The sequence below is a fragment of the Gouania willdenowi genome, chromosome 1 (assembly GCF_900634775.1).
Source record: "Gouania willdenowi chromosome 1, fGouWil2.1, whole genome shotgun sequence".
NCBI classification, from domain to species: Eukaryota; Metazoa; Chordata; class Actinopteri; order Blenniiformes; family Gobiesocidae; genus Gouania; species Gouania willdenowi.
The window spans coordinates 11565360-11593356 of NC_041044.1; the positions used below are offsets into that span (position 1 = coordinate 11565360).

General features: G+C 38.9%; 1 protein-coding gene across 1 annotated transcript; it reads left to right on the forward strand.

Moving 5' to 3' along the window:
- The first annotated feature begins 1378 nt into the window (after positions 1-1378).
- On the forward strand, positions 1379-27668 carry txndc11 (thioredoxin domain containing 11). The gene is made up of 13 exons (XM_028447846.1): positions 1379-1678; positions 3106-3202; positions 5957-6076; positions 6920-7017; positions 9397-9526; positions 9658-9751; positions 9845-9957; positions 10047-10250; positions 15086-15755; positions 17125-17309; positions 18785-18897; positions 19617-19697; positions 26084-27668. The coding sequence occupies exons 1-13, from the start codon at positions 1554-1556 to the stop codon at positions 26562-26564; spliced, it is 2511 nt and encodes an 836-aa protein (XP_028303647.1). The 5' UTR covers positions 1379-1553; the 3' UTR covers positions 26565-27668.
- Positions 27669-27997: the final 329 nt, after the last annotated feature.

A 27997-nucleotide genomic window follows, 5' to 3' on the forward strand; every position in this document is an offset into this window, starting at 1 on the left:
TGCCCATAGGTTTGAGTGGTTCTCTGTCTGTGTGTGTTGCCGTGCGATTAACTGGCACCCTGTTTAAGTTCTGTCCTTTCCTATTGCCCAATGACAGCTGGAGATAGGCACCAGTAGACCCTGAAAAGGAGCAAGACGGTTGGAAGACATAGCATCAAGACAGCATGGAGATATCGATAATTTGACAGACAATCTCTCACTCCCATTCACTCATGTTTGACTGGTCTTTTACTTTGAAAGAAACTTTTCTTTTGACAGACATGGTGTGAAATGCATGTTCCACAGGAAAATATATATATTTACGTTTCAAAAAAAGATGATCTATGTGCGTTTTCAACAGCTATTTTTGAAAAACTACATTTGGTTAATTGAATTCTAAAATTAAAAAAAAAATAGTGGGTCGCGATTGAATGACCTTGGCAAAATGTGGGTCCCAGGATGAGACCAGTTGAGAACCCCTGATCTAGAGACTAACAACCTAACAGTCATGTTTTTGGACAGTGGTAGGAAACCGGAGCGCCCAGAGAAAACCCAATTTTACACAAGACAGTGAAATTCAAAATGCAGTAAAATAATTATCTAAATAAAATTCTGATATTTTCCAAACATTACCTACCATGACTTAAAAATGATGTAATTTAAAAAAATAAATAAATACAATTGAATATGTATTTAGAAAGAATTTGCGTTTGTTTCTAACACCACTTAAAAATGAAAAGTTTTGATGCATTGTAGGCTCAATTTTTGATAAATCAAAAATCTAGATTATTTTTGTATGACAGTCTGGTGTGCTGCACCAACTTTGGTGTCAATTGAGCAAAAATTTTGGGAGGAGATAGGTGTAATAAGTTTTACAGTTTTTGAAGGAAAAAGTGATGACTTCATATATTGCAATAGGTTTATATGTACAAAATATTCTTCGGTTTATGGGGCTACGTTTTGTTGAAAGTTGCAAATCTGTAGCACATACTCATGGTTGATATGTAGCAATTTTCAAAAGTCTGGAGTTTCAGAGGCTTGCTGTAGCGCCTTATCTATAACTATTGGCGTGTTTTTGCAACTGAAGTGCTTGAAGCAATCTGGGATGGAAGGACGAGACTCTAGTGTCCAACTTTAGTTATTACAACAACTGCCAGTCGCTATGACAACCTAGGAACCGTGTTAAAAAAGCAAACATAATGCAAAAGCAGTTTTAAAAAGTTTTTGCAACAAAACAATCCCCATGATTATCACTGCCTATGGATTATTTTTTTATAAATTAATTGACAGTGGATGGTATTTGTATTTAAGGCGTTGTCGAAATAATAAACGTATTGTCCGCTCTTTAGACAGATAATAATTTGTAGGCGGTCCCTGTTGTACAGCATGCGGAAGTGGAGAAGTCTACGTGGGGAAGAAAGGTTGGTCGGACAATGTTTGAACGGCTCGGCTCTCTTCCTCACCAGTTAAACCAGTCCTTCCATGCCGTCCCCTCCTATCGCCGTCAGCCAAATGGACGCGTTGAGTAGCAGCCGGAGCGTATAAATGGGACGGGGAGCCGCTGACGGGTTGTAATGCTACGCCGGGCGCGGCAGTTTCTCCGGCAGGTGCTGTTTCTGATGGCCCGGAGACCGGAGCTACTTTGTGGGGCCATCGTTCTTGGAGTTCTGCTGGTATTAGCTGTCAAGTTCACCTGCAGGTAAACACATCAGTGCTTAAGTGCCCCATTTATTATTATGACCTAATTAGTCAACGCAAAGATGATTTGTTTGAATATGTAATCAATGTGCTCAATTAGCTTATAAGTTCTTTCGGTGTCTACTACTGAAGATATAATCTGTTCATAGGACGTGTAGCTGTTGTGTGAGGAATCCCAAACTAAATCGTTATTTCTGAGAAGATATAGTGGCTCAGACCAGAGAAATACGCCATACACGATAGAGCTGGGCAATAAATCGTGATAACAGATATTTCAAGTTTTCTATTTTGGCGATATAGAACATTACAATATCGCCTAAATCTATATATATATATATATATATATATATATATATATATGTATACTTGTTTTTATTTATGCAACAGTAAACATCACATCATACAAGTACTTAATACTTGTATGAAATGCTTTTAAAAAAATATAACTGAGTCATTAAGCAAGCAAGGATACAAAGAATATAAACATGCATTAGCACACACATGTCCACATTTAACAATCAAACTACCAACCTCAATTGCTCTGGGTGTGTTGGCGTTTCCCTATTTTACATATGGGCTAACCTAGACTCTCAGATGGTCTGGATGTATGACATTATTGCTTATAAGCTATTGAACTGGCAAACATATAACAGGGTAAAGTTGAATGCCATTCTTATACTTTTATTCTCACTTTGTCAACACTACTACAGTTGGTTCTTTTGCTATCTAAGTCACAATAAATTCAGATCCTCCTCATTTAGTAAGTAGTGGTAAAGACTTCAATCACATTATCTTAAAGCTGCTATCTGGAGTTTCTGAGAAACGTTTCGATGTCCCGCCCTAAACAGCCTAATTTCCTCCCACTGCCTCTGCCAATATATCAGAAGCCACGCCTCTACTTTTCTGCACGCACATCGCGGAACATAACAAGGTCTCATCGGGTCGCATTGATATAGGTCTATGGGTCAGGTAAGAGCCAACATCATATTTACCTGTTTGCTGTTGTGACACACGGCCTTGTTTCTGTGCACAGTTCTGCATTCACTTTGATTGACAGTCTCAAAAACACAAAGTCCAAGTCAAAGCCTAGTGGCTGGGCGCACTTGGCGATCATTTCCACTTGTATAGGGGTCTATAGGACAAAGGAGGGGCTTATATACTGTACATTAATGTATATGAATGACCACCAGCAGTAGACCATAGTAAAAGACTAGTTACGTATTTTTTCGCATTTCGAAAGAATCATACCTAAACAGATTTCTCAGAAACTCCGGATATCAGCTTTAAGGCACTAATAGGAAGCTTTTATGACAAAGTTACCACATTGTAAACATGGCAACTCCTCAAATATGTATCAAAGAAAAATTAAATGTTTACAGATGACTTTGTGCCTTGTGATCAAATGAATACTGTTATTTCTCTCTGTAGCTGTGCTAAGAATGTGGTGACTGCAGCTCGGCCTCCAGTGCGCTTCTTCTCCCCTGAGGCCCCGGTAGTGGACCTCTACTTTGGTCAGCTGGACCAGGTGTGTGATCTAAAACCCAGACATTAGTCTTTAAAATGTGGCTTGAACTGGTTGCAATGTAAAAAAAAAAAGGTTTTGTTTTTAAGAAATGTCATACAAATGACAAAGATAGCTCAACTGAAAGACTCATTTATGTAAACTTTACTAGTAGGAATGAGAGGTGATTTAGAAGCTGCATGTGTGAAGAAAAACACTTTAAATGCAAGCATGTGGGGACATTGCACCATTCACAGATTTTAAACTAGTTTTATGAGGTCAAACCTTCCAATCGTTGCATAGACGTTTGCATTTTAAGGTGTCTTCCTTGTTCAGTTAGAAGGCATGTGTGGATCTGGAGTAAAATGGCTGAGAGTGGCATCCAAATTCTGCTCGGGCCAACATTTTCAAAGTGTGATTTCTCTTTACTTGGGGCCTCATTTAGAAAGCTTGCTTACCCAATAAAAAAACAGGGCTTGAAAGCAAAGGTTGCGATTAATAAGAATAAATGTAGTGTGAGAATGTATGCATTGGTGCGCTAACTAGGGGTGTCCCGATCTGATATTGTTATCGGATATCGGTCCGATATCAGCCAGAAAACGAATATCGGATTTTATTGGACTGCATCTAAAATCTCCGATAAAAGCGTTCTAATTTATTTCTTTTATTCAATTGTAGGATACTGTAGATATGTTGAAGGTTAAAATGTATGTAACCAATTGGTTAATAATAAATGGGTCAGTTTTTCTCATACTTACTGATGCTGACAATTGTTCTCTGTTTGAGTAACATCACTTGATCGAGCTTTTTCTAACATTCCACACTACAAAATAAGTATAAAAGTGTGTATGATTTGTGCTGATATCGCATTGAATCGATATCGGCCAATAATCAAGGCTGCAATATCGGTATTGTATCGGAAGTGAAAAAGTTGTATCGGGACATCGCTAGCGCTAACTCTGAACCTGGCGCACAGACACTTTAGAAACGTGGGAAAACAATGGTGCCAATGGTGAGGTGCTGAATTAAAGCAAGAATAATCTCATACATTTAATGTGCTCAAACATCAGTTATAGATCCACATATTCATATCTAATCCTGCTGTGATATAGATGTGAACAGTGAGCCATTAGGTCACATAAATATGTTCAAATTAAGGCTCAGAGTGAAAATGAATGCATTTACTGGTAAGTAAACTGTAAACATGTGAAATCCAAGGTAAGAGGGGCACAGAGAGGAAAGGGAGAAACAAGAGAGAGAGAATGAAAGCCGTAGTTTGTTTATTTATATTATTTCTTTTATATGGAATTTGTTTTAAAGTCCAATTGTTAAGGCACAAAATACATTTTCAGTTGCACTTTTAAAAAGAAAAGGAACTATTATGCAGTTTTGCATAGTTTACTGTAGAGCCAGAATTTAAATGAATAGGCTTCTTCTTCATTTGTACTATTTCTTTATTTGTTTCATTCAGGATTTATTTTTAATTAAATTGCATTGTTTTGCGTAGTTTATTAAGGGATTCTTTTGACAATGAAAGATAAAGGAAAATAGTACAGTATTTATTTATTTTTTTCAGTCATTTGTCTACAGTCTAATTTTGTAAAATAAATCATGAGAGAATTGTATCGTGAATCGAATCGTATCAAGAGTTGAGTGAATCGTTACATCCCTAGTAAAAACAGGTTTACAAGTCAGTATTGAACCGTGGATGCCGTACAGAACGGTTCAATATATTATTGAGAATGATTGAATGCCTAGTGTGACGCAGTGTTGGCTCAGGTTTGTCCTGTAGCAGAAACACTGATGGGGCATCTCAGAGCGCTTCTTTTCACCTCTGTCACATTTTACACCATTTACTGCATTGGCCACTGCTGTAAATAATTTTGTTTTTTTTAATTTACACCATTACTGGCCTTCATCACTCACACACAGCTCTTCCTCTGAAATTCCTTTTCCTTGTCACTTCTGCCACGACCGATCGTATAATCCCATTGGTCAGCAGCTCGTTTTCATCCAAAAACCATTCATGAGCTCCTTTGTATTGACATTTTATGGTAGTTTGGGGACGATTGAGTTCGGCACATGAAGGAAGTTCACATGTGCCAACTTTTAGCTGGGCTGTGATTTATAAAGGGAAAAGTGCGTGCAGGTGAGCTCCGCAAGGTTGTAGCACATTTTCAGATTTTTTGACGTACGTTCACTTTTAGTGTAGATTTTACTCAATGTTTTAGAAATGAGGCCCCTGGTAAGTGCAAAATCAAAATTAGTCTACCGTAATGGTTCTGCTTTTCTTAGGAATAACGTCTTAACGTCCAAGGAACTGGATGACATGTAACTAAGCACTGAAACGCAATGATTGAAATGCTATTTAATCATTGACTATTTTCACCATAGAATGCTTCTATAAAAGTAGAAATGTGAAGAGTAGACATCTTGATTCTGATGTGACAAGAACATGATGTGCAAATGCTGATTGGCTGAAATTTTCATGATGCCCACTTCTAATAGGTTGACTTATCATTCAAAGTGCATTCATGTAATGGGTTGAGTATCACTTCAAGGTAGAAAATAAATGTACACTACTACACTCTCTTCAGTACATAACAGTTCTGTTTGTGTCAACCAAATTTACATTTAATGATTTTGTGAACTTTTTCATTTCTCAAACCAGTTTTTCAAGTATTACAATTTGTCAGCAATGCTTTGAGGATCACACTGGATTCACGGTTAATTTGCAGTGCAGCAGTTAGTTTCCTAACATCAACATTTTCTCTCCAGGTGGAGCGTCTCAGGAGCATGGCTGAGGTGTCTTTAATTTTCTTCTATGCTCCGTGGTGTGCTCACTCTCTGGCTGCCCGCCAGGAAGTGCAACAGGTAGCCATGAAGCTGGCCAAACAGGTACAAGACACCGAGTGGAGACCCACTCTGTTGTTTCTCTAGTAAATATGATATGACAACCACAAAGCAGGACTTGTTATTGCATGTTAATGTTTGCGCTGTGAACTGTATTAAAGTCACACCTCTTCTTCAAATTGTTAAGGAAATTGAAAAAAAATGTCAACAACTTGTGCAGGTGAACAAATTGATGCATTAGTTTCATTAAAACAATACATTCTGATCAGAGCTTTTGGGCAGCTTGGAGGCATCTGCCAACACTGCATATGGAGACAGCCCATAAATAAAAATTGGTAAGAATCCTCACCAAGTTCTGTATTTTTTTTTTACAACTTCCATATTTTTTCCTTTTAAAATAGCTTATTAAATCTTAAGCTGAAAACTTTATCGGCAAGTTGGAATAAATGTAAATATGATAGTTATATGGTTTATATATGTAGAAAATGGATACAGTCAAAAAAAGTCTGACGAAAAATGAAACTATTTAATAAAATTGTCTCAGATTAAAGAATTTATAAAGTTTTAAAGTTGCCTACATTGCAGAATGAAGCACAAAAAGATGAACATTGTGATTCTTACTGTTTCATATCAGTTTATAATAGTTAAAAGTTAACTATACATAACTGCATAAAAGACACTTTGTTTCTGTCATTACTTAGTTGGCACACAGGATTAAAGGGGCGTTTGGGTATTTTTGCCAACTCGAGTGTTTGAGTCCTGTTTGCTCAGTAAACAGGAGGCTTTAGTCTGACATGACGCTCGCTCCTTACCCTGATAACATTTGGGAAATCGGTTTATTTGCTCAGACCATGTTTTTTTCTCTCTCTATTCAACACACCAACACAGGTGCAGTTTGTGGCTATAAACTGCTGGTGGATTCAGGGGAAGTGCAGGAGGCAGAACCACTTCTACCAGTATCCTGTCATTCATCTGTTTTACCGCAGGTAAGTTTGGAATGTTTGAGTTTGATTGTGGTTTTTTAGCCCTGCCTCAAAAGGATTTTATTTCTAACGGTGGTTAGTGATTCTGGACAGAACCACTAAAAGTCTTATGTTTGCTGTTATTAATTAGGTGTTACTCTTGGCTTTATTTGGTGTCTAGTATAATTACACTTGCTTTACCAATTAATCTATTCTAGTGTGTTTTTGGCAGTTTATTTGTGTGTATTTGGCATCTTGTGCCATGCTTGCCTTTCTATCACAAGTAAATTTCTGTACATAGAATAAGCTAATTATAGCCAACATTGCTAATAAGTGTATTTATTTATTTTGGAATGCATGCAAGAAGACCAGAGGACAGCATTGCAACGCAAAGCAATACAATAGAAGTTTGCCCAATAAAGGGCTTTTACAACATTTATCATCAAACACAAAGCCTGAAAGCAGCCAATTTGCCTAGTTGTTAGATTCTCATTTGACTTTAGGATCCCAGAATAAATAAATACATACAAAAAAATCATCAGAAAAACAAATATCAATGTCAACTTGGGCTGTTTATTGCCAGGTACCTCGTGGTATGATATTTCGCTATATTTTTTTATTTTTTTGTCTGCACATGCTGTCAAAGGTCAACACTACAAGAAGTGCAATCTTTTTTAGACAGCAATGCATTTTTTTTTTTTTTTTTTTGTAATTGCAATTAAATAAATTTAATTATTTGATTGCATAATTGTGACCATCACCAGCCCTCCCTCAGGAATGGTAAGAAACACTTTATTAAAGGGATAAAGGGAGAATATAAAAAGAGAGGGCAGTGTTACACCGAGGTGAGGGGATGGGGGGAGGTGGAGGGGGAAGAGAGCAGGGAGGAGCGATTCAAGGTAGAGAAATAGAAGGGTGGAGAGGAGTTGATTACTGTAAAGTGAGATGTGAAGTTGTAGGCGTGAGGCTTAACTATAATGGTGGTGGCTGTGGGCAGAGGAAAGGAGTGAGTGGTAATACCTGAAACCGGTATTTGGGATCAACGTGTCTAAAGTTAAGCCCACTACAAGTTTTATCCCACTGTCCAAGGCATGCTCGTGCAACGAAGACCGATGCAAGATACTGCCACTGTAAACCCAAGCGCTTCCCCGGACTCGAGGACGCAGCCAGAATAGCAGAAAGAGCGGGGGCCACCAGGGAGCCCAGGCAACCCCCCCCCCGGCCGAGCAGCCCCCCAGATGCACCCAAGACACCAAGCCGAGAGGCAGCCACCGCCCCCCACATACACACCCGAGAAAGCACCTAGAAGCCAAGGAGCCAGCGCACTCCGCCACCGCCCCCAACCCCAAGGCCCCCCACCGACATCTACCTCACCACCCCCACCCCCGAGGGGAGGGCCCAGAGAGCCCCCCCGCCCAAGAGCCCAGCAGAGGGGCCAAGGCCCACTCCCAGCAGACAGCCAGAGCCGCGACAAATGGGCAGCCGGCGGGCACCCATCAGTGGGCCCAGAGCCAGCAGTGACCGGACCGCAGGCCAGAAGGACCCGTTATAGAAGCAGCACCGGGAGCAGCACGCCCGAGGACAACGACCACACCCCCTGCCGCCCTGGGCAACGAGGGGACGCTGCACGCCGCACCGCCAGCCCCCATTCGCACGGACCCAGCCCCCCAGAGCGCCCCAGGTCACCAGAGGCAGTACTTTGGGTACCACCCAAGCAGGGGCCACCCCACGCCGCACCCACTGGTATGCAGGAGCGCGGCCCGCACCACCCTCCCCGGAAGACCCCCGCCAGGACCGGCCAAGCCCGCCGGTCCCCAAGAGCACCCCCGCGGGACCAGGAACCCCCGCGGTCAAGACCTTGAGCGAAGCCCCCCGGGGAGCACCCCGACCCAACCCAGCCCACGAACCGGCCGCAGTCAAGCGGTATTTAAGGCGCCTGCCCCGTGCCCGCACACACCGAGGACAGCCCCCAAGGCGACCAGGAGACGAGACAAGGACCAAGCCATAGGGAAGAGGCACCCGATGTCAACCTTAATTACATTTTATGGCAAATATCAGTGGGCATTATATCATCTATCTCTAGTTTTGTCTGGTAGTTTTCCATAGATATGAAAATAATGCAGTTGTTTTTTTTGTTGCGGTAAGCTAATCACATTCCAATCTTTAATTATTGTTTTTGTAATATATAATGGCCTGAATAAAGTAAGGCAGTCGAATAATTCCTCTAAATATATAACCATATAATCTGCTAATAGGCCAATGAAATGTCTCTGTCCCTAAATGGGAATCTCATTAAGACACATCCATCTTGAAATGAGCAACATAATAGATAGATTTGTTTCTTTCTCAAACTAAAAGTGGTCTTTTGTTGAGAGCGTATCTTGTGTGTCGGTCTCTCCACAGGTTCGGACCAATAGAGTACAACGGTCCTTTTGTAGCTCCATATGTTGAAAGCTTCATCCTTAAAGTCATCACACCTCTGACTTACCTTCCATCAAGAACTCACCTTGAAGCGTTCCTATCTTATCATGAGGTATAACTCTTTTCTAGATCATGTAAGCTTCATGTATGCACTCTTTCTCAATGTTGAATGTATTACCACTATTTTCTGGAAGCAGATTTTCCACTTAAAGCATTCCTGGTTATCTTTTCGTATATTTTCAGCCTGGAGTTGTGGGGTTTTTCCAATTTAACGCTTCTCCTCAGCCACCTGGATACATCACATACTTGTCATCAGCCCTTCAGGCCTTAAAAAGGGGTAAGAAGGAGTTTAACCCTTAAGATGATTTGACTATCTTGTGTAACAAGGAGAATTATGTTAGATTTCCCATCTTGGTCTTTGTGGGTGCAGATTTTCGAGGTGCTGTACGCTTTGGTGTTGTGACAAACAGGCAGGTAGCAGACGCTATTCCTCTGAAAGAAGACAAAACCATTTACCTCCACAGAAGATTGAACTCATCTTTGGTAAGGTGTTTCATTCTATCGGAGCAAAAAATACAAATCGGGAGTGAAATGAGCTTTTAATTTTGATTGTCATTTTTCCTGGCATCTAGATTTTCCCTCAAGGGGAGCGTAACTTCACATCCGAGGCCATTTGTAGCTGGGTGTTTGAGCACCATGAGACCTTCCTCACATGGCTGCATCCCCCAAGAACCAAGTCCCACCTTCTGGAGAAGGAGCTGAGCAAAGGTCCGGCACTGCTGCTGTTCCTGCCTCACAACCCGCTGGACTCTGAGCCTAGTGCTGCACTACAACAGGTGAGTCAGTCCTGCTGCAGTGACACCACCGTGTATGGAATGTTGAGTGATGTTTCCATTTAATGTTTATCATGTAAAGCAGGGGTCTCAAACTCAATTTACCTCGGTGCCACTGTAGTCAGTGGGTGAGGCTGGGCTGCATTTAGGGTTGGGTATCAGTTTTTTGTGATACCGGTTACTACTCAGTATTATTTTTTTAAGCAGTACTTTATTTTTTATTTATTTTTTTATTATTTTCAGAGTACATACAATACATTTCACATTTATATTCATTGCTGTACATCTTAGTTGTAAAACAATCACAAGAGGATTGATCCATTTTAAATACAACAAGATCTCAATACTCCTTTTTTTTTTTTTTTTTTCCCCCAAAACAGGGATGTATAAAACCAAAACAAGTTTAAAAAAAAAAAAAAAAAAACTATAGTAACAACAAAATTAGAATACAAATATACAAAGTTCTACACTTTTCTAGGGAAACATTCTGATATTTTTAAGGTGTTGCCCTTCGGATGCTACAGGCAGGCTCACAGTTTCCTATCCCAATGACGGAGACAACCTATGTTTTTTGTCCGTCAGTCCTATTCTCAGTATTTTTCATTTTCAACTGAATAAGTTATTTTTTCCATTTGATGTATTTTGTTCACTGTGTCTATCCATTCACTCATTGTGGGGGGTTCAGGGTTTGTCCATCTCCTCATGATATTTTTCTTTGCTGCTGTTACCATTAATCTAAATAATTGTTTATTCTGGTTTCCCAGGATGCGATCATCTCTTCCCAAGAAAAAAGTTTTAAAGTGATTGGGCAGCTTTGTGTTAAATATTTCTTCCATTATCTTATGTAGATCACCCCAAAATGTCTTCAACACTGAACACTCCCAGAACATGTGGCAATGGTTTGCTTCTTGATCCCCTGAACAATGCCAGCATTTCACAGTTTTCCCTGTATGGTGTGTTTTTAACTTGGGTGTGATAAAAAATCTCATCAAATATTTCCATGCAAACTCCCGCCACATATGCGAGTTAGTGCTTTTCCATGTTGATTCACAATAACTCTGCCATTCTTCTGTTGTTATTTCACCAGCTCCTTCTTTTTCCCGTTTAACCTTTACGTACTCAGTTCTCTTTGTTTTATTTGATTGAAAACCTGCGAAACAATACCTTGATTAAAGTCACCTGTATGGGCCCTCAGAACCTCTTTTAGTATTGGATCCTCCAGGTCAAAGGGATATTTAGTTTTACATTTTTCAAAGTAATTGTGTACCTGTAGATACCTGTAAAATACATTTTTTAAGGCTCTAAAAGTCTTTTAATTGTCATTTTGTTGTTAGTGAGTAGAATGTTGTGATCCCTTTATTTACCCAATTTTTAAATCTAGCATCTAACTGATTGGGTTTGAAATTTGGATCGTGTGCTACCCATTCGACAATCCAAAATGTATATATATACTGTATATATGTATATTTATACTCAACTTTGATTGCATTCCAAATTTTTAATTGAAACCTGACCCATGGATTCGACACTTTGCTTGTCATTTGGATTGTCTCCTTATTTCCCTCACAGGCCTGTATTGGAGGATCAGTCATTAAATGGTTTTCTATGTCCTTCCATCTTGTGTTATATTGCGGGTTACACAAATTTAGTAAGGACCTGATTTGGGACAAATAATAATAATAATCTTTCAGCTTTGGAATTTCCATTTCACCTTCTTTTTTGAGGAGCTGCAGTGTCTTATATCACACTCTCGGTTTCTTTCCTTGCCAAACCAACCTTGAGAGAATCCTATCCCACTCAACAAACTGCTTTACATTAATCTCAACTGGAAGGGCCTGAAACAAAAACAGAATCGTAGGGAGGATATTCATTTTGATCGATTCTATTCTTTGAGTAAAACTCATAAAAGGATTTGAGTTCCACCACGATATGTCATTTTTTAGATTATGTAAGAGGGGATCAAAGTTAATATTTTTAATTTTTGATAATTCTTTTGGCAATAATATCCCTAGATATTTTATTGATCCTTGATCCCACTTTAAATGATATTATCTTTAAGTTCCTTTGGTGGGATATAGTTAAGTTGTAAAATTTATTTTAGTAATTACCAAACTGTTGCATTATTTTAAGTAGTTCTGGAAGAGATTTAGTGGGTTCAGTTAAATAAACTAAAACGTCATCTGCATACAGCGCCACCTTTTGGTCATCATTGTTTATGCCTTTTCCTAATGCTGACTTTTGTCTGATCCACTGGACCAAAGGCTCAATAAAAAGCGCAAAAAGGAGTGGTGACAGTCCACAACCTTGTATCCCGTTCTAATTTGATGGTTTTTGATAGAGGTTCATTAATTTTAATCCTGGCATTGGGGTTATTATACAGGAAACCTATTACCTTAATAAATGTTTTATGGAATCCGAATTTCTCAAGAATTCTGTACATAAATTCCCAGCTTACCGAGCAGTACTTTAACCAGTTATTAGAGATATTGTGCAGCATCTACACTAAGTGTGCATATGCCGAAAATCTGAAAATGTGCTGCGCTAAATAAAAATATTCTGATTTATCAAACCGTGCTGGGCTCACGCACTTTTCTCTTTATAAATCACAGCCCAACTAGAAGGTTGCGTAGTTGAATTCACTTCATATCCCACCCTTGACACACCCACATTGTACCATAAAGGAGCAAAGGAGCTCATGAATGGTTTTGCAACAAGCTGCTGACCTATGGCATTTTATGCTCGGGCAGTGGAGGAAAGACAATGAAAAGTAGTGTCAGAACAAAAAAAGTGCATTTATTTGGTGGTCACAATAGTGACATCACTATTAAAGGGGACATATCATGCTAAATCCACTTTTTTAGCCCTTACATGCATTTTGTTTTATATTTAGAGTGTTTAGAAGTACAGAAAAGTTCAGTCTCTTCAGGTGCTCCATTGATATCTTTATATTCTGTTTTGGTCATATTTTTCAATCTGTTTCGATTTTTCTATTCTCTATTATGTTTTTTGAACAATAACGTCTCAGTATTTGCAGCGGAACTGCCAAATTAGGACATCGACTCCAGGCTCAACACTTCGAGCAATCCGCCATTTTTATTTCTCGCTTTTATTTTGTAGTCCAAGCTCAAGGATGCCAAACTTACAAGAGGATTAGTCAAAATGTTCGGTTGTTGGATGTAGTAACCCACACGCTTCATTACACCGTCTCCCAGCATCAGAACCTTTTCGAAGTGCCTGGTTGAGTTTTTTTACGGAAATGTACCCACATCTGTGGGTAAGGTCATTTTTGTGTGCGTGAAGCACTTCAAGGATGACTGCTTCGCCAGTATAAAGAAGGATTTGCCGAAAGACTTCGGTAAGCTGTAAATAACACTAAAAAGTGTGATGATAAGACATCCCTGTCATTGTTTTTAGCATTAGCAGTTGCACCGTCTTCATATGTTAGCGCTGTGTGCTCGTTTTAGATCCTTGATGATATGGCCTACGTGATTTAATTTAAGTCTAAAGTTTTCATTAGTCATTTCATTTTGCCGTTTTTGTCTCCGAAAAGACTGTATTAAAATGCATTTTGTGACATTAGCTTGGCGCTAGCGTTAGCTCGGCTCTTGTGGCATGAGGAAAATGTGCAGAGGAGAGTCTCATAGCACAGTCGGAGCATGTTTGCTACTGGTGGAGGCCAGGACACACCTGAGCCCACACTTTGTGCCACCTGCACTATATAAACTTCATGTCAGGGAGGCGTGGTTCGAGTTTGAGTGCTGGCACATTAACATGCATCGCATCCGTGCTCTGAGGGAAACTGCAGGAGCAAGCAGTGCAGCAAACTCATCCTAACAGCGAGGTCACTGAGGGAGGCTTGATTGGGAATGAAAAACATCCGAGTGGAACAGGAAGAACCCTTGTCACTCAAAACCCAAACTCACTGACAAAACTGAGGATTTGAGACACGCACAGGAATACCTGGAAGCACAGAGAAACACAAGAGTGAACAAAACATTACCTAGGAAGCTGAACTACACACACAAAATAAAGGAGTGACTGTAAAGAAATGTACCATGAGAAAACAAGGAACAAGTCACTATGAGAGAAATGGAGAAAAAGCCCAAAACTTTCATTTTCTGACAAAATAGGATTTTTGTTTTTTGCTACATATGCTAGTTGAAGTTATAAAGAAAGCACTCCATACTTTAAATAATCGTATCAAAGGTTTTTGTGGCTGAGTCACATTAAAATGGTTAAAAAGGCTATTGACAACCATTGCTGGGGATTTGGGTTAATACAAAGTAATGCAAACGCACAGTTTGATTCTGCGTCAGGGCTGTTTTCTCCGTTAAGTAGTTTGGTGATTGCTAACATTCAAACGTCCATAACTTCTCCAAATATTCTTGAATACTTGTGTCATACCATAAGAAAGCTTAGAATCCACACTTTCAGAATCTGTAAATCACTCAAAACATCCCCTAGCTGATGTGTTTCTGGTTCTCACATGGCACCTCTAATAACTAAAAGAGGGCAGAGACTAGGCTTAAAAACAACCATATTATTACAGACACATCATATATCCTCAGTCTGCAGTTCATTGGTTAGAGCTAAGTTCAACATTTCAGTATTGTTTTAAAAAGTGTTCATCAGATGAGCAGCATTAAAAGGGAGTTTTCATGCAGTGCATAATTTTTTGGTTTCTTTATCACAAACTCAAATGCATGGTGTCCAGCTAAGAGGAATAATAACACCCCGGGAAATATTTTTGGTTCTCATAATTCCTGCATGAAAGGGAAAAGGAAACCACTTACTGGGCTTCCTTGAAGTTCTGCATATTTTGTTTTTCTTTATTTCAGGTTGCGGACATTGCTGTCAGCTATCACACCTGCAGCCACAAAGAGGATTCCAGCTTGGACAGCAGTGTTACCTCATCCCTCTGCTGCCACTCAGTTGTTCTTCCCAACTCAAACAAAAACGTGTGCGAGATCTGCCGTAGCCTCATTGCCGACCCGATCCACTGCACCTTCCCCTTCAGCACTCAGGAAGGAGACATGCTCTTCATCCACCTCAGACACTGTTGCCTCCACCAGCTTCCTTCTCCCTTGTCCACAAAAACGGTCCCCTTCGTAGGCTGTAGCGACTTTCTGAGCAGCTACAGCCCGTTTGGTCAATACAGTGCCTGCTGCAGAGAAAAGGAACCACAACACAATCATTCCCAAGCCAAAGAGGAATCTGATGGGCAACGTTTTCCATCTCCTCCTTCATCACTTATCCCTCTATTGTCCGACCCTCAGCAGGAACACGATGGCATCACAGGGCTAAGATGTCTCACCAACAGGACTCTCAGGTTTTACGTGCTAGACGCCGCTCTGAACTGGCCCTTGGCGATGGGGCTTGGAGCACCGGGAAACAGCAGCACATCTGGAGAATGCAGTGACGGTTCCTTTGTTACCATTGTGAACCTGAAGGATGAGACTCATTACGTTCTGCACCGCAGTCCTGCAGACACACTGAAAGAGTCTCTCGGTAAGAAAACGTCTCTGTTTCACTTCCTTTATTATTTCCTTAGGAAAACAGTTCCTTTTTGGTGTAAGGCTTTTTCAAAAATGCACTTAATGTATTTGTTTAGCAACAAATACAACATATTAATTTATTACAATTAAGGATGTCCCGATACAACTTTTTCATCTCCAATATGAAACCGATATTGCAGCCTTGGGTATCGGCCGATCAGCATGAATCATACATACTTTTTTTTATTTATTTTTTTCATTAATAAAAAAAAAATATATATATTTACTTATTTTGTAGTGTGGAATGTTAGAAAAGGCTTGATCAAGTGATGTTCCTCAAACAGAGAACAATAGTCAGCAACAGTAGGTATGAGAAAAACTGACCCATTTATTATTAACCAATTGGTTACATACATTTAACCTTCAACATAATATTTACAGTATCTACCATTAAATAAAATCAATAAAAAAATTAATTGGGGGAAGAAAAAAAAAAATATCAGAGAATCTGGAACTTTGAATTCGATATCTGATATTTGTTTTCAGGCTGATATCCTTCGATATTTGATTGGGACACCCTTCATTACAATGGATAATGAAAATCTTTTTTATGAAGAAAGATTTGTTTTGCACCAACGGAATCAGACTCACAGGTAGATTATCTAATGTGATCAGGTAGTGAAAAAAAAAAATAAAATAAAAAAAAAATATATATATATATATATATATGAGGGTGATTGGACAATGAAAACCAGGTATTCCTGCAGCCCAAACCTACAGTAGCATGTCTAAAGAAATGGGTTCATCACTACAGCAAAATGTTAAAGCTTTTAAAGTCTGGAGTCATTCAATTGCTAATTGGTCTAAAACAGAATGTTTCTGTTGACAGTGTCAGGACAAAAGGTCAAAGCACAGCCTAGTTTTTGCAGACAAAACTCCCTTTATCATTTCAGTGAAGCGTCTGTGTTCTTTTGTGACTAAAGTCGTCATCACTTTCTCCAGAGAACAAATTAAATAAAATTTTTCAAAGTTTGACATTTTTGGCGGAATGTCACAGTGACATTACATGTGCAAAAAACAACATGTCAAAACCTTTATAATTCCATTATTCTGCTGCGTCTCCATACTCGACTTTTAAAGCAGTGCTTTATGCAGCACAGCGATCATAGCAAAGTAGTTTCAGTAGTTTTTTGCAATTTTCCCTCTGCTCTAGTGGTGAGTAGTCACCTAATTCATTTATTTAATATCATCCATTAAAGGCACAGATTATTTGATTTGTAATTAAGCACTGAAGTGTGATTAATTCCTGAGCGTCAGGCATCGTTGCATGTGATGCTGCGCTGTGGATCAGCTGATGACTTTGGTTGTGATTGTCGTTAAAGAGACTTTCATCAGGAACTTCAGTGCTCCATACAGCCTCTTGCAGAGACACCTGGTTGGAGAGCAGGAGATGAAGGGACGACAACCACAGACTGAGCGACCAGATGTACATCAGCGCACACCTCAGCGTCTCATCACAGAACTGACCACCTCCTCCTTCCGGCCCTGCGTAATGGACATTGAGAAGGTGGCAAACACTCCTGTCTGTACTGGAAGGTCCTCCACTCTGTCTGATGGAGCAGTGACAAGTTTATTGGCTTTTTAGTTCCTCTTATCCTTTCATTTAAGTTAGTTTCTTTTATGTTGTTTTTGTACAGAAATATTCCAGAGATATCTTTTAATTGTTTTTAACTGTAACATTAGTGAAACATAGTCAATAGGGGTGTGGATTGCCTGGCATCTGGTGATACAATTCGTATCCCGATACATAGGTCACGATACGATACGATATATCCTGATATTTAATGTATAAGGCGATTATTGTAATTTTATATATATGACTTAAAAAAACAACTAATTTGTAAATGTGTACACCTTCATGAGAACATTATGTATGAAATATATTTTATTAGCATATTTTACACTCAAAACATTGGCTTTCGCATGCCAAATGTCAACAACTTAAAATAAAAAAGAAAGACAATTTAAAATTTATTTCATCAGCTTCATCTATTTATTTCATGCCTAAGATATTCTAATTATTTTTGCACTGTTCAGTTTCCACATCCCTGGAATGTTCTGTACTAAATGCTGTTTTTTTTATTTTGATACACAAAAACACATTTGTTTTAGAAAGTTTACTAAAAACCATGAAAATAGCTTACTTAAATTTAAGTTTGTACTTTGTGAACAATACAATCATAATATTCTTCATTCATGTTGCACATTATGTTAGCACTCAGTGATGAAAATAATAAACACAGTTTAGTTGTTTAAGCTCATGTATTGTTTTCATTAATCCAGTCATATACCAAAATCCATTTAAAATGAAAAACATTGCTTCTCATGTCAAATATTGTTAGACAATTAATTTAGATTCATTGAGATTGATTAATCACAAAGTCTCTAATTAGTTAGATTAATTTTTTTTAATTGAATCCCACCTCTATATTATTCAAAAGATTTGAATAAAACACAACAGCTAACAACAAATATAAATGTTGTTATACCAATTAATCGAAATGTATCCATTTGTTAATGTGTCTCTATTCCCTATTAGTCTTAACTCTTAATCTTTGACTTCCACATTAAGACAGCTTAAGTTATTGGTTAAGTTTGGAGCTACTCGATAGTTACTGTCTTTAAAACACACAGAACTTACTGTAGATTTACATCAGTGCTGTGTATTAAACAAAGCTCAACTTTAATTGTGAAATCCAATTGTTAATTTGAAAAAACACACTAAAGTTGATACTTTTTCCCTCGTTCTATGCATTTCTGTATTTTTAACACTGAAGGGGATGTTCGATGCTGGAGATTAGTCTGAGTTCAAAGCATCTTTCACCCTGTACATTTTACCAGTCCGTACCAGAGCTTAGACACACAGCATCACACTTCTTCACAGCACTTACCTGATAGTTTAATGAAGTGCCTCGTCTTGTCCTTGCATTGAGCACAAGAACACATGTAGATCTAGTGTTTGTTTGGGTGTGTGTGTTCCAGGATGTGCTGCTGTTCTACTACACTCATTGGTGTGGATTCTGCTCTGCTCTTAACCACATCATCATCCTGCTGGCAAGATTGTTACAGGCCAACAGCAGCATCACTGTGGCCAGGTACAGTGTTAATCCCTCTTTACAGCAGACCTGTGTTAAAGCTGCAGTATGTAGAATTGTGAGACGCTCCCCCCTCCCCTCCTGAACGAAACTTACTGGTCTTCTTGTGAACGCGCACACTGTGGAACTCTTTGTGACTTTTTCTCCATAGAGACTAGTAACAAATGTAGGGACTTTATCTTGTGTTATTGGAGAGTTTTCTGATGTTTTAGAGACATGAAAGCACATATCACTCGCTGCTGTGAGGACAGTAAGAGGCTCAGAGACGCACATTTACACTGCAAATGAATTGCTTTGCCGTGTCGCTGCTTTGCCAAAAGCCGCGATGGAGACTTCTGCTGGAACATCTGCTATTGCACTTTCCCTACTCTCAGATCATGAATGCTCATCGACTTTTGACGAGTAGCTAAAACAGCCAATAGTAACGCCTAAAACAGCTCATGGATCACTCTGTTGATAGAAAGATCTGAAGTCCAGCGTCCCGCTTCTGGATTTCAAAAGCACATTTACAGGGCCAGAAGGAGAAGAGATTCACTGTCCACTCAGAACACTTTGGATTACAATATGTTCAACGATAATTGTGGATTTTTGACCAAATGACGCCAAAAAAAACTTACATACTGCAGCTTTAACTTGATGGATTTATATGGAGGAAAAGCTGTAGTTGTGATTTTAGTGCTTTTTCGGTCATTCTATTTGAAATATTTTGATCTCTTCAGGGTGAACGTTGCAAGGAACGACCTCCCCTGGGAGTTCATGGTGGATCGAGTTCCTTCTATTCTTCTCTTTCCCAGATACAGGTGAGTAAACCATGTTTTTAGCTTTGTTTTTTAAACTCACAACTTTATTGTTTTATTCAAAAGTACACAAAACCTTTAAACATTCCAACCATACATACTCAGATATTCCTTTACATCTATCTGTTTATGGGTGGTAAAGCCTGGGTAATACATTACTCACACTCAGCATTGATCTATTTACAGTCTGCTGATGCATCGTTTTGATGATGAATGAATACTTTTTTGGGTTTCAAAACAAAAATAAAGTCACTTATTAGAAAATAATAATAATTTTAGTTTAGGTTTTTTTTCATAGTGAAGAAACCGATCATGTGGCCGTTCATGGGATTGCATGAACCCTAACCCTGAACACCTTTTATTCTGGAAACTCTGGTATCTTTCCACAGTCCCATCTCCTGTTTTGTTTTTGTCTTGTGTGTGTGTTTTGGAAATGACATCACTATATCACTGCCTCCTGGATCTTGCAGCCAAACAACTTTTTTTTTTTTTACATTTTCTGATTGTAACTTTGTTACAAGCACTGTAACCTTTATTTCACACTCATCTGCCTCTAAACATTGATTAGATTTCTTATTTACATATGAATATTTTTTAGTGTACAATACATAATCAAAATTAGGAATGTAATAAAGTTTTGCATAACTGAGAATGAAAATGGTTAACTTTTTAATAAAGACATTTTTTGACTTGCTATAAGTCACATCTGAAACACTACAACCCACAGCGCACAGTATATATATATATATATATATAAGTTCAGGTATACTCCATTATTCCTGAAACCCTGCCAAACAGTCTTTACTGTAGGTTATATGTTGAGAAATCAATAGTTCATCTTAGATAGGCTACTCCCATTTGTTGTTTTAATTGAGTACCCCATTAGTTTCATGACCTTGTACTGGACCATGATTTGCGCTTAACTCACTCAGTACCATTGATGAGATAACTCGTCATGTATTTTTTCACGGCGATTACTAGAAAACACCCTGGCGGAGGTTCCTCATCAATATCTAAGCTGTGGGGTGATGTAGTGACCAACTGTGCCCTGAAGATGGCAGCAGTACACCTTTAGATGAGAGATTAGCCACTGATGCTACCCAGCAAAGGAGGAAGAAACAGGAACGAGTGAGATTATGGTGCTATGAAGTGATATTGTGACGTATCCAGCAGCTCACAGCTCCACATACTAACACAGAACATGTGTGGGCATGAGTAGATTATTGATAATATTGCGATGTTGAGATAAAACCTTCAATTAACCGGGCCAAACGGGTCATCGCTGCGTGTCGGGGGGAGGGGGTACAAAATACCCCCAGCCTTGAGCCAGATAGCAAAATAATAGGTGACACGTAGGAGTTAGCAGCGCACCTTTGGATGAGAGATCATCCATGCTCAGCAGAGCCAAGAGGGAGAGGACAGATAATGGCGTTATGTACGAGAGTTGACGTTCCCAGCAGAGCACACTCGACCAGAGCATGTGTGGTCGCTCAGCCACGCTCATGGATAGCGTGGCTATGGTGAGATAAAACAATAAAAAAACAGGGAAAGCAGTGACACTCTGTATGTTCAGGAGGAAGAGGAAGTTGCGTGTGTACAGACTGACGGGAGAGAAACTTGGAGGAACGCCAAAATACAGTAAGAAATCCATTCAACTCTGACCCAGATAGATAAATAATAATAATTTTGCCATCAAAAGTCCGTTCTGTGTGTTTTTTTTTTTTTTTTAATATATATATAAGGAAACAATGTTCAGATGTTAGTTGTCACTAAAGCAAAAAAAATAGCTTTAAAGTCACTTAAGGGGTTTTTTAGAAAAAGGCTGTTTTCTCAGGTTTTTGCTCTGAAACTGAAGATTTGTGTAAAACTTGCTTTATTCAACGGCTGATTACAAAAGAATGAAATGAGCCAGAAACAATTTTTTTTTTTTTTTTGATGAAAGTAGAGGCTTCAGTCTTTTTGGTGTCAGATTTCAGATAGTCATAGTAGAAAATATTCTGTGGGTCTTTAAAATCAGTCAAATTGCTCAAAAATGGCTGGCACTGAGGGGGGTAGAAAATCTGAAAATAGCTGGCACTGAATGAGTTAAATACAATCGTAATAATAATAATAATAATAATTATTATTATTATTATTATTATTATTTTTATTTAAAACTACCTTTCAAAACATCCAAGGACTCTGTGCAAGGGAGTCATAAAAACAGGAGCAACAACAGAGTCCAACAGTGAGTTGGTGAGTGTGTGACCAGGTGGTGTAGGACTGCTAGGTTGGGTACCAAAACACTGTACCAATATGGCACCGGTTCCGAAGTAAATGGTAGTAATCGGATCAAATAATAACAAACATTTCGGTGCCCCGCCACCCCCCCAGTTGTTGATCATGACATAATTGCTGCTACTCAGCAGATTCAGCACACCCGTTGCTCATCTATCTTCTATACTATAAGAGAGAGTGTGTGTGTGTGTGTGTGTGTGTGTGTGTGTGTGTGTGTGTGTGTGTGTGTGTGTGTGTGTGTGTGTGTGTGTGTGTGTGTGTGTGTGTGTGTGTGTGTGTGTGTGTGTGTGTGTGTGTGTGTGTGTGTGTGTGTGTGTGTGTGTGTGTGTGTGTGTGTGTGTGTGTGTGTGTGTCTCCCCGACGCTGTGCGATTTCAACCTGAAACTCGGTCAACGGGTTCCAAATACCCCGTGTGTGTGCATCTGTTATTTTGGAGTAATTTGGTCATTTCAAAATGTTTATTTTAATTTTATTTCACTTCTGGACGGCCCCGAAATGAAACCTATTCAACTTTTGACCGCGGGGTGTGAGGGGGCGCTAGCGCACCATCTATATCTATTTCACAGTACAGCTCACTTCCGGTGCGTGCACGAGCTCCCGTGGACTTTTCTTTTCTCTTTTGAGGAAAAATACTTTTTTACTGTTCTTTATTTGGTGATGACATTTCGAAAGTTTATTTTCATGTTAGTTTGACCGTTTGCTATTTAGACCAGACAGACCTCACCCGGAAGTTATTGACGGCAATGGTTGCTGTGTTGAAAGCTGCACATTTCTCAGCAGCGCGCGTGTGTGAGAGAGAACCAACAGAGGAGATTTGTGTTCAAGGTAAAGAGTCTCTCTCTCTCACACACACACACACACACACACACACACACACACACACACACACACAGATCAGGTGTGCTTCACTATCGTATTACATTACAGAAAAAAAACACCAAACGAAAAAAATTTAAAAATGAGTTTAAAAAAAACTCAACACATTTATCATGCGCATGTCTCATAGAATTAAACCAGGGAAATTGTACACGCTATTTTACTTTGCACCTGCAAATCTACCCATTTATAATGCCCCAGAGTATGTTGTATTATTATGCCCATAATTGACAACTCTTCTTAAGCTCCCACTATATGAATACATACTTCCGACAGGCACTGTACTCGACTTCAAAAAAACATACATTTACAGAAAAATACACAAAATTACTCCTGAATCACACTACAATAGCAACAAAAACAATAATTATACAAAAATACACATGACTCTAAAAAAACATACATTACAAAAAAATAAAAAAAAACAGCAAACATTTATGCACAAAAAGACAACAGAATGATACACATGACTCCAAAAAACATACGTTACAGAAAAATACACCATACCAAAAATTATAAAAGTGATGATGAAGTCATGCACATGTCCCATAGAATTTAACCAGGAAAATTGCACCTGCAAATATACCCCTTATGCTCCCACATGAATACATACTTCCGACGGGCACTGTACTAGTAACTGATAATGAGAGGATAAAAGACCACATGAGTTGGAACAATGCACCATGTTTGATAACTTGCATGACCCGGAGCCAAGCACGTCAGCAGCAGCCAGTGTGGTGCACATCATCACTGATGATGACAGCAGCCTTTCCTAGCAAACACCGTTGCCATTCAACGTGTGACAACAACATGTCTATACTTCAACTCAGTGTCTGCTGTCTTTCTGTTTAATGTTAAGCTCATAAGTCATGTTTGTAGACAAAATGTTGAACTTAAGCTTTAACACCAGGTTTAAAAGGCACAGTTTTGCATTTACACAGGAATGCAACAGATTGGCTAAGGAGTTTACTGCAACCTGTGGTTCTTTGACTCTTTTGCAATGACTCCCTATAGCTTTAAAAAATATATTGAAAGAGTTTTTTTTTTTTTTTTACAAAGCATATTAATGATTATTGACAAATAAAATCATGATAACAATATTGATCTCCAGTATTATATAGTTTAATACAATATCATTTTTATTGGATATTATTTGTTTATTATTGCCATATGTTACGTGTATATATATCATTTAAGGTAATATTGTATTCAATTTGGCCCTGAAAATAAAAGGGTATTGTATTTTGACAACGTGTATGCGGTTTAATTTTTTTAAAAGTACCGGTTTAAGCACCGGAACCGTTTAAAAAATACCGAGTAGGCACCGGTATCGGATAAAACCTAACTGATATCCAACCCTACAGGACTGTCTGAACAGGTGAGTTTTGAGTTTGGATCTGAAGTGTTGCAGGGAGTCTATGGTACGGAGGTCGCTCTGTGCCCCGTGGTGATGAGTTTGGCGGGTGGGACAGAGAGGTGGAGAAGGAGCGGAGTTTGCAGGCAGGTGTGGAAAAGTGGAGGAGGTCATATATGTACGGGGGGCCAGTTTATGAAGGGCTTTGAATGTAAAGAGGAGTATTTTGAAGTTGATTCTTAGTTTTATGGGAAGCCAGTGAAGTTGTTGTAAAACGGGGGTGATATGGTGAGTGGTAGGGGTCCGTGTGATGATCCGTGCTGCAGAGTTTTGGAGGAGTTGTTTCAATCCAACCATCGCTATTACTATGGGACATTAAGCAAGTCCCTTAACTGTAACACCTTGTGTTGTACATCGCTTTGGATATAAGTGTCTGCTAATTGAAATTGTAATCTTATAATTAAACATGGTAGCACTAAGTTAGTTGTTGCTTAATGTTACATTCAATAGCTGATACATTGTTATTTAAACAATATTGCAAAATGGATGTTAAAGGCAATTCTGCCATTGTACGATGCTATATGATAGATAAGTGATAGACACAACTTGCATTCCCTGTGCTATATTTTTACTACTAAACATGGCACACTCACAGGCTCTGTTACACTAGGACACTGGAAAAGCCAACTTATTTTTGCACTTTAATGTTCTTGAATAGATCTTAGCAGTTCAGAACTAAGTCATGGAATTTAGTAAAAATATTTTTGAAAAGTTTTGAAAAATCATTGTGAAAAAAGTGTGGGAACCTTGTGTGTGTATATATATATATATATTTCCTTTCCCCCACATATTTGTCTATTATAATATCACACACACTTACTCTATAATAATGTAGACAATTTGTAAACACTGTCTAGGATCTGTGGCATTTTTTTTGTAATTGTCTTTGTGTTGTATGTGGCAAAAAAAAAGAAAAAGATACACAGCTATAAAAACAAAAATTAAAAGGTCACACTGTGTCCATAATGGGAATCCCTGATTTATAGGTTTAAGATGGATTTTTTACTCACTTATTCTTGAACAGGATAATGGAATAGATCAATACTTAAGTTGTCACCAGTAAAGTTGACAAATAGTATCAGACAGTAACAGCTGATTGGCTGTGAAAAGTGGATAAGAAATTAGGGTCCTGTTTGTTTATAAAAAGTTAGGCATTCCCATACCTATGTTTTCAAATCTCTGTTTACATGAGACCACTGGAAGCAGTAGTATTTATGTCTGACCAATAGATGGTGTAGTTTTGCAATGAACCAAAATAAGCGACTGCAGAGAGACATTTCCTCTGAACACATGTAAGAGTAGAGTTTAAATCAGACCTACAAAGTTAGACAGAATATGGCCTGAACCAGAATAAAGCCGATATCTCTTTAAGCCTGAACCCATTACTGCCCAACTATAATTAAATCTGTACGCAGCGCACACATGTAGGCGAGTTTCTTTAGTAACTATTTAATAGCCCCTCGTTCTGCATACAACTGTAAACATGACGAGCAGCTTCATGTGATGCTGCAGACTCTATGTACCGGTTTACTGCTGCAACACACACAGCTCTGCAACCCGCTCTTCTAGAAGCTGAAGTATAGTTAAATTCCAGAGTGAGGCTCACAAACAGTGCAGTGAACATGCCTGTGACAGTGTTGTTTCCCTGTTTACACAGAGACGAAAGCATTTTCAAAAACTTCATCTTTAGAGCCCGTTTTTGAAAAGTTCAGTTTTTAAGCACCATAATGAGAAAATGTTCTTGTGTAAATGGTATATAGGATTCTGTTTGATAGATACTTTAAAGTATTTTTAACTTTTATGTCCATTTTTTTCAACATAGGAAACATCTAAGTGTGAAGTTTCCTGAAGCCCTTCCCATCACTTTACCGAACCTCGTGCACTTCATTCTGCAGCACTCCGACTCTCTGCGCTATGCAGACAAACTAGCTGCTGTGTCACACAGTGCTCTCCTACATACTGAGGTGCTATCCCTCCAACAGGAAGTCAAATCCCTGCACCGTGCACACGAGCGTCTCTCCCAACAGCTGGCACAACTGTGGCGCGACAGCTCGGTGACAGAAAAGTCAGCGCTGCAGGAGGAGATGCAGTTTGTAGAGGAGCAGTATCAGGAGAAGAGCCGGCAGCTTGGAGAAGCAGTGAGGAAGCAGCAGGAGCTGGCAGACGCCTCACACAACCTGCTCAATGACAACACTGCCTTGGACGAACTGCTGAGGACACTGACTGACAGGACAGGGTCCAGAGAGCAGGAGCACACTGGGAGGGGGGAAGGGGGGGAGAAAAGGAACCATGCAACCTCCTGAGCTACAGATGAATGAGGGGATGACATGCAGCAGTAAAAAAGAGGAGGAACATCAGGGAAAAGCGCGTACCTGATTCAAATAAGAGCATAAAAAAGAAAAGGGTTCAGGATCTGAAGAACAAATTACTTCTGTGCTCAGATGAGTGTAAAGAAGAAAAACAGTCACTGAAACCACTGAAGATATTTGACATGTCCTTCAAAATAAAAGCAGACAGTGTGAATAACTAATGTGGGTTAAAACTAACATGGGTAAAAATTAAGATGTTTTTAGCAGTAAACAAAGGGCTCACATGTTGCATTCACTACTTCCCTCCTCACTGACGTTCTGTTTCTAATTGAAGGATACTTTCACTGAAGACGTAACCATGGAGTGAGTCTGAAAGTGTTGTAGAACAAATAAAGGTATGCTGCTCCGTGCTGCTGAGCTAAATGAAAACTCTCAGAACTAACAAATGTGTGTGTGATTGGAAAATAATCATTTCTGTTTCATATTTTCAGTAACCTCCTGGAAATCTAACACAATATTTAATTTAATTAATCTGCTGATTTAGAATATATATTTATGATCCAGTAAAGCTGGTTTTATGCTTCCTGTCATACTTGGTCATTTGATTATAGTGCAAACTGTATTGAAGTTATGTATAGAATAAGATATGGCATCGCACGTCTTTTGATTTCATCCAAGTAATGCTATTATTCATTTGATGTTTTCAGAATGAAGTTATGTACTTTTTTTTTAGGGTGATATATTGGGTGGCTTTGGTTAAGTTTCCAGGAGAACTCTGAAAATGTGAAGCCATCCATTTTAGTTGACTTGGTAAGAATTGAAACAGCCACTGATGAGGCCTCATTGTTTTTAATAAACTAATGATGTGATGTATTCACCCCAGGTGAGCTTTCGATTGCTTACCGTAGATAGAGTTCTGTCTTATTTTGAAGGGGTGTTTCAACTGTTGATTTACACTAAGCTGTTTTTACAGGAGTCACGGTTTTCATCGTAACTGTTCAGGTATTAAAGATGACATGTTGCAATTGTTTACATGTGAAATGTTGCACCAGGTGTTTTTTATTTACTGATTAAAAATGATTTATCTTGTTTCCTGTATATTGGGCTTGAACATGTCTGAACCTCAATGAAAGCCAATGCACGTGTCATAGTACAATGCATTTTGTCCACATTCCAAATATTTAACGTTATTACAAACTTTACAGCATTTTACATATTGCACTGTTGCATACATCGAAGAAGCCCAACACATGCACACGGCTGATCTGTGTTTCATTAATGTATTATTGGGGAACCAATTGTTTTTCTACATGCTGTTTAAATATAACTGTATGCTCCTACCTCTGCTGGTCTAGACTAGTAAAGGTTTTCAACTCGTGGTTTAGATTAGAATGAGACACCTTTTCGTTTGGTTGCAATATTTTTTT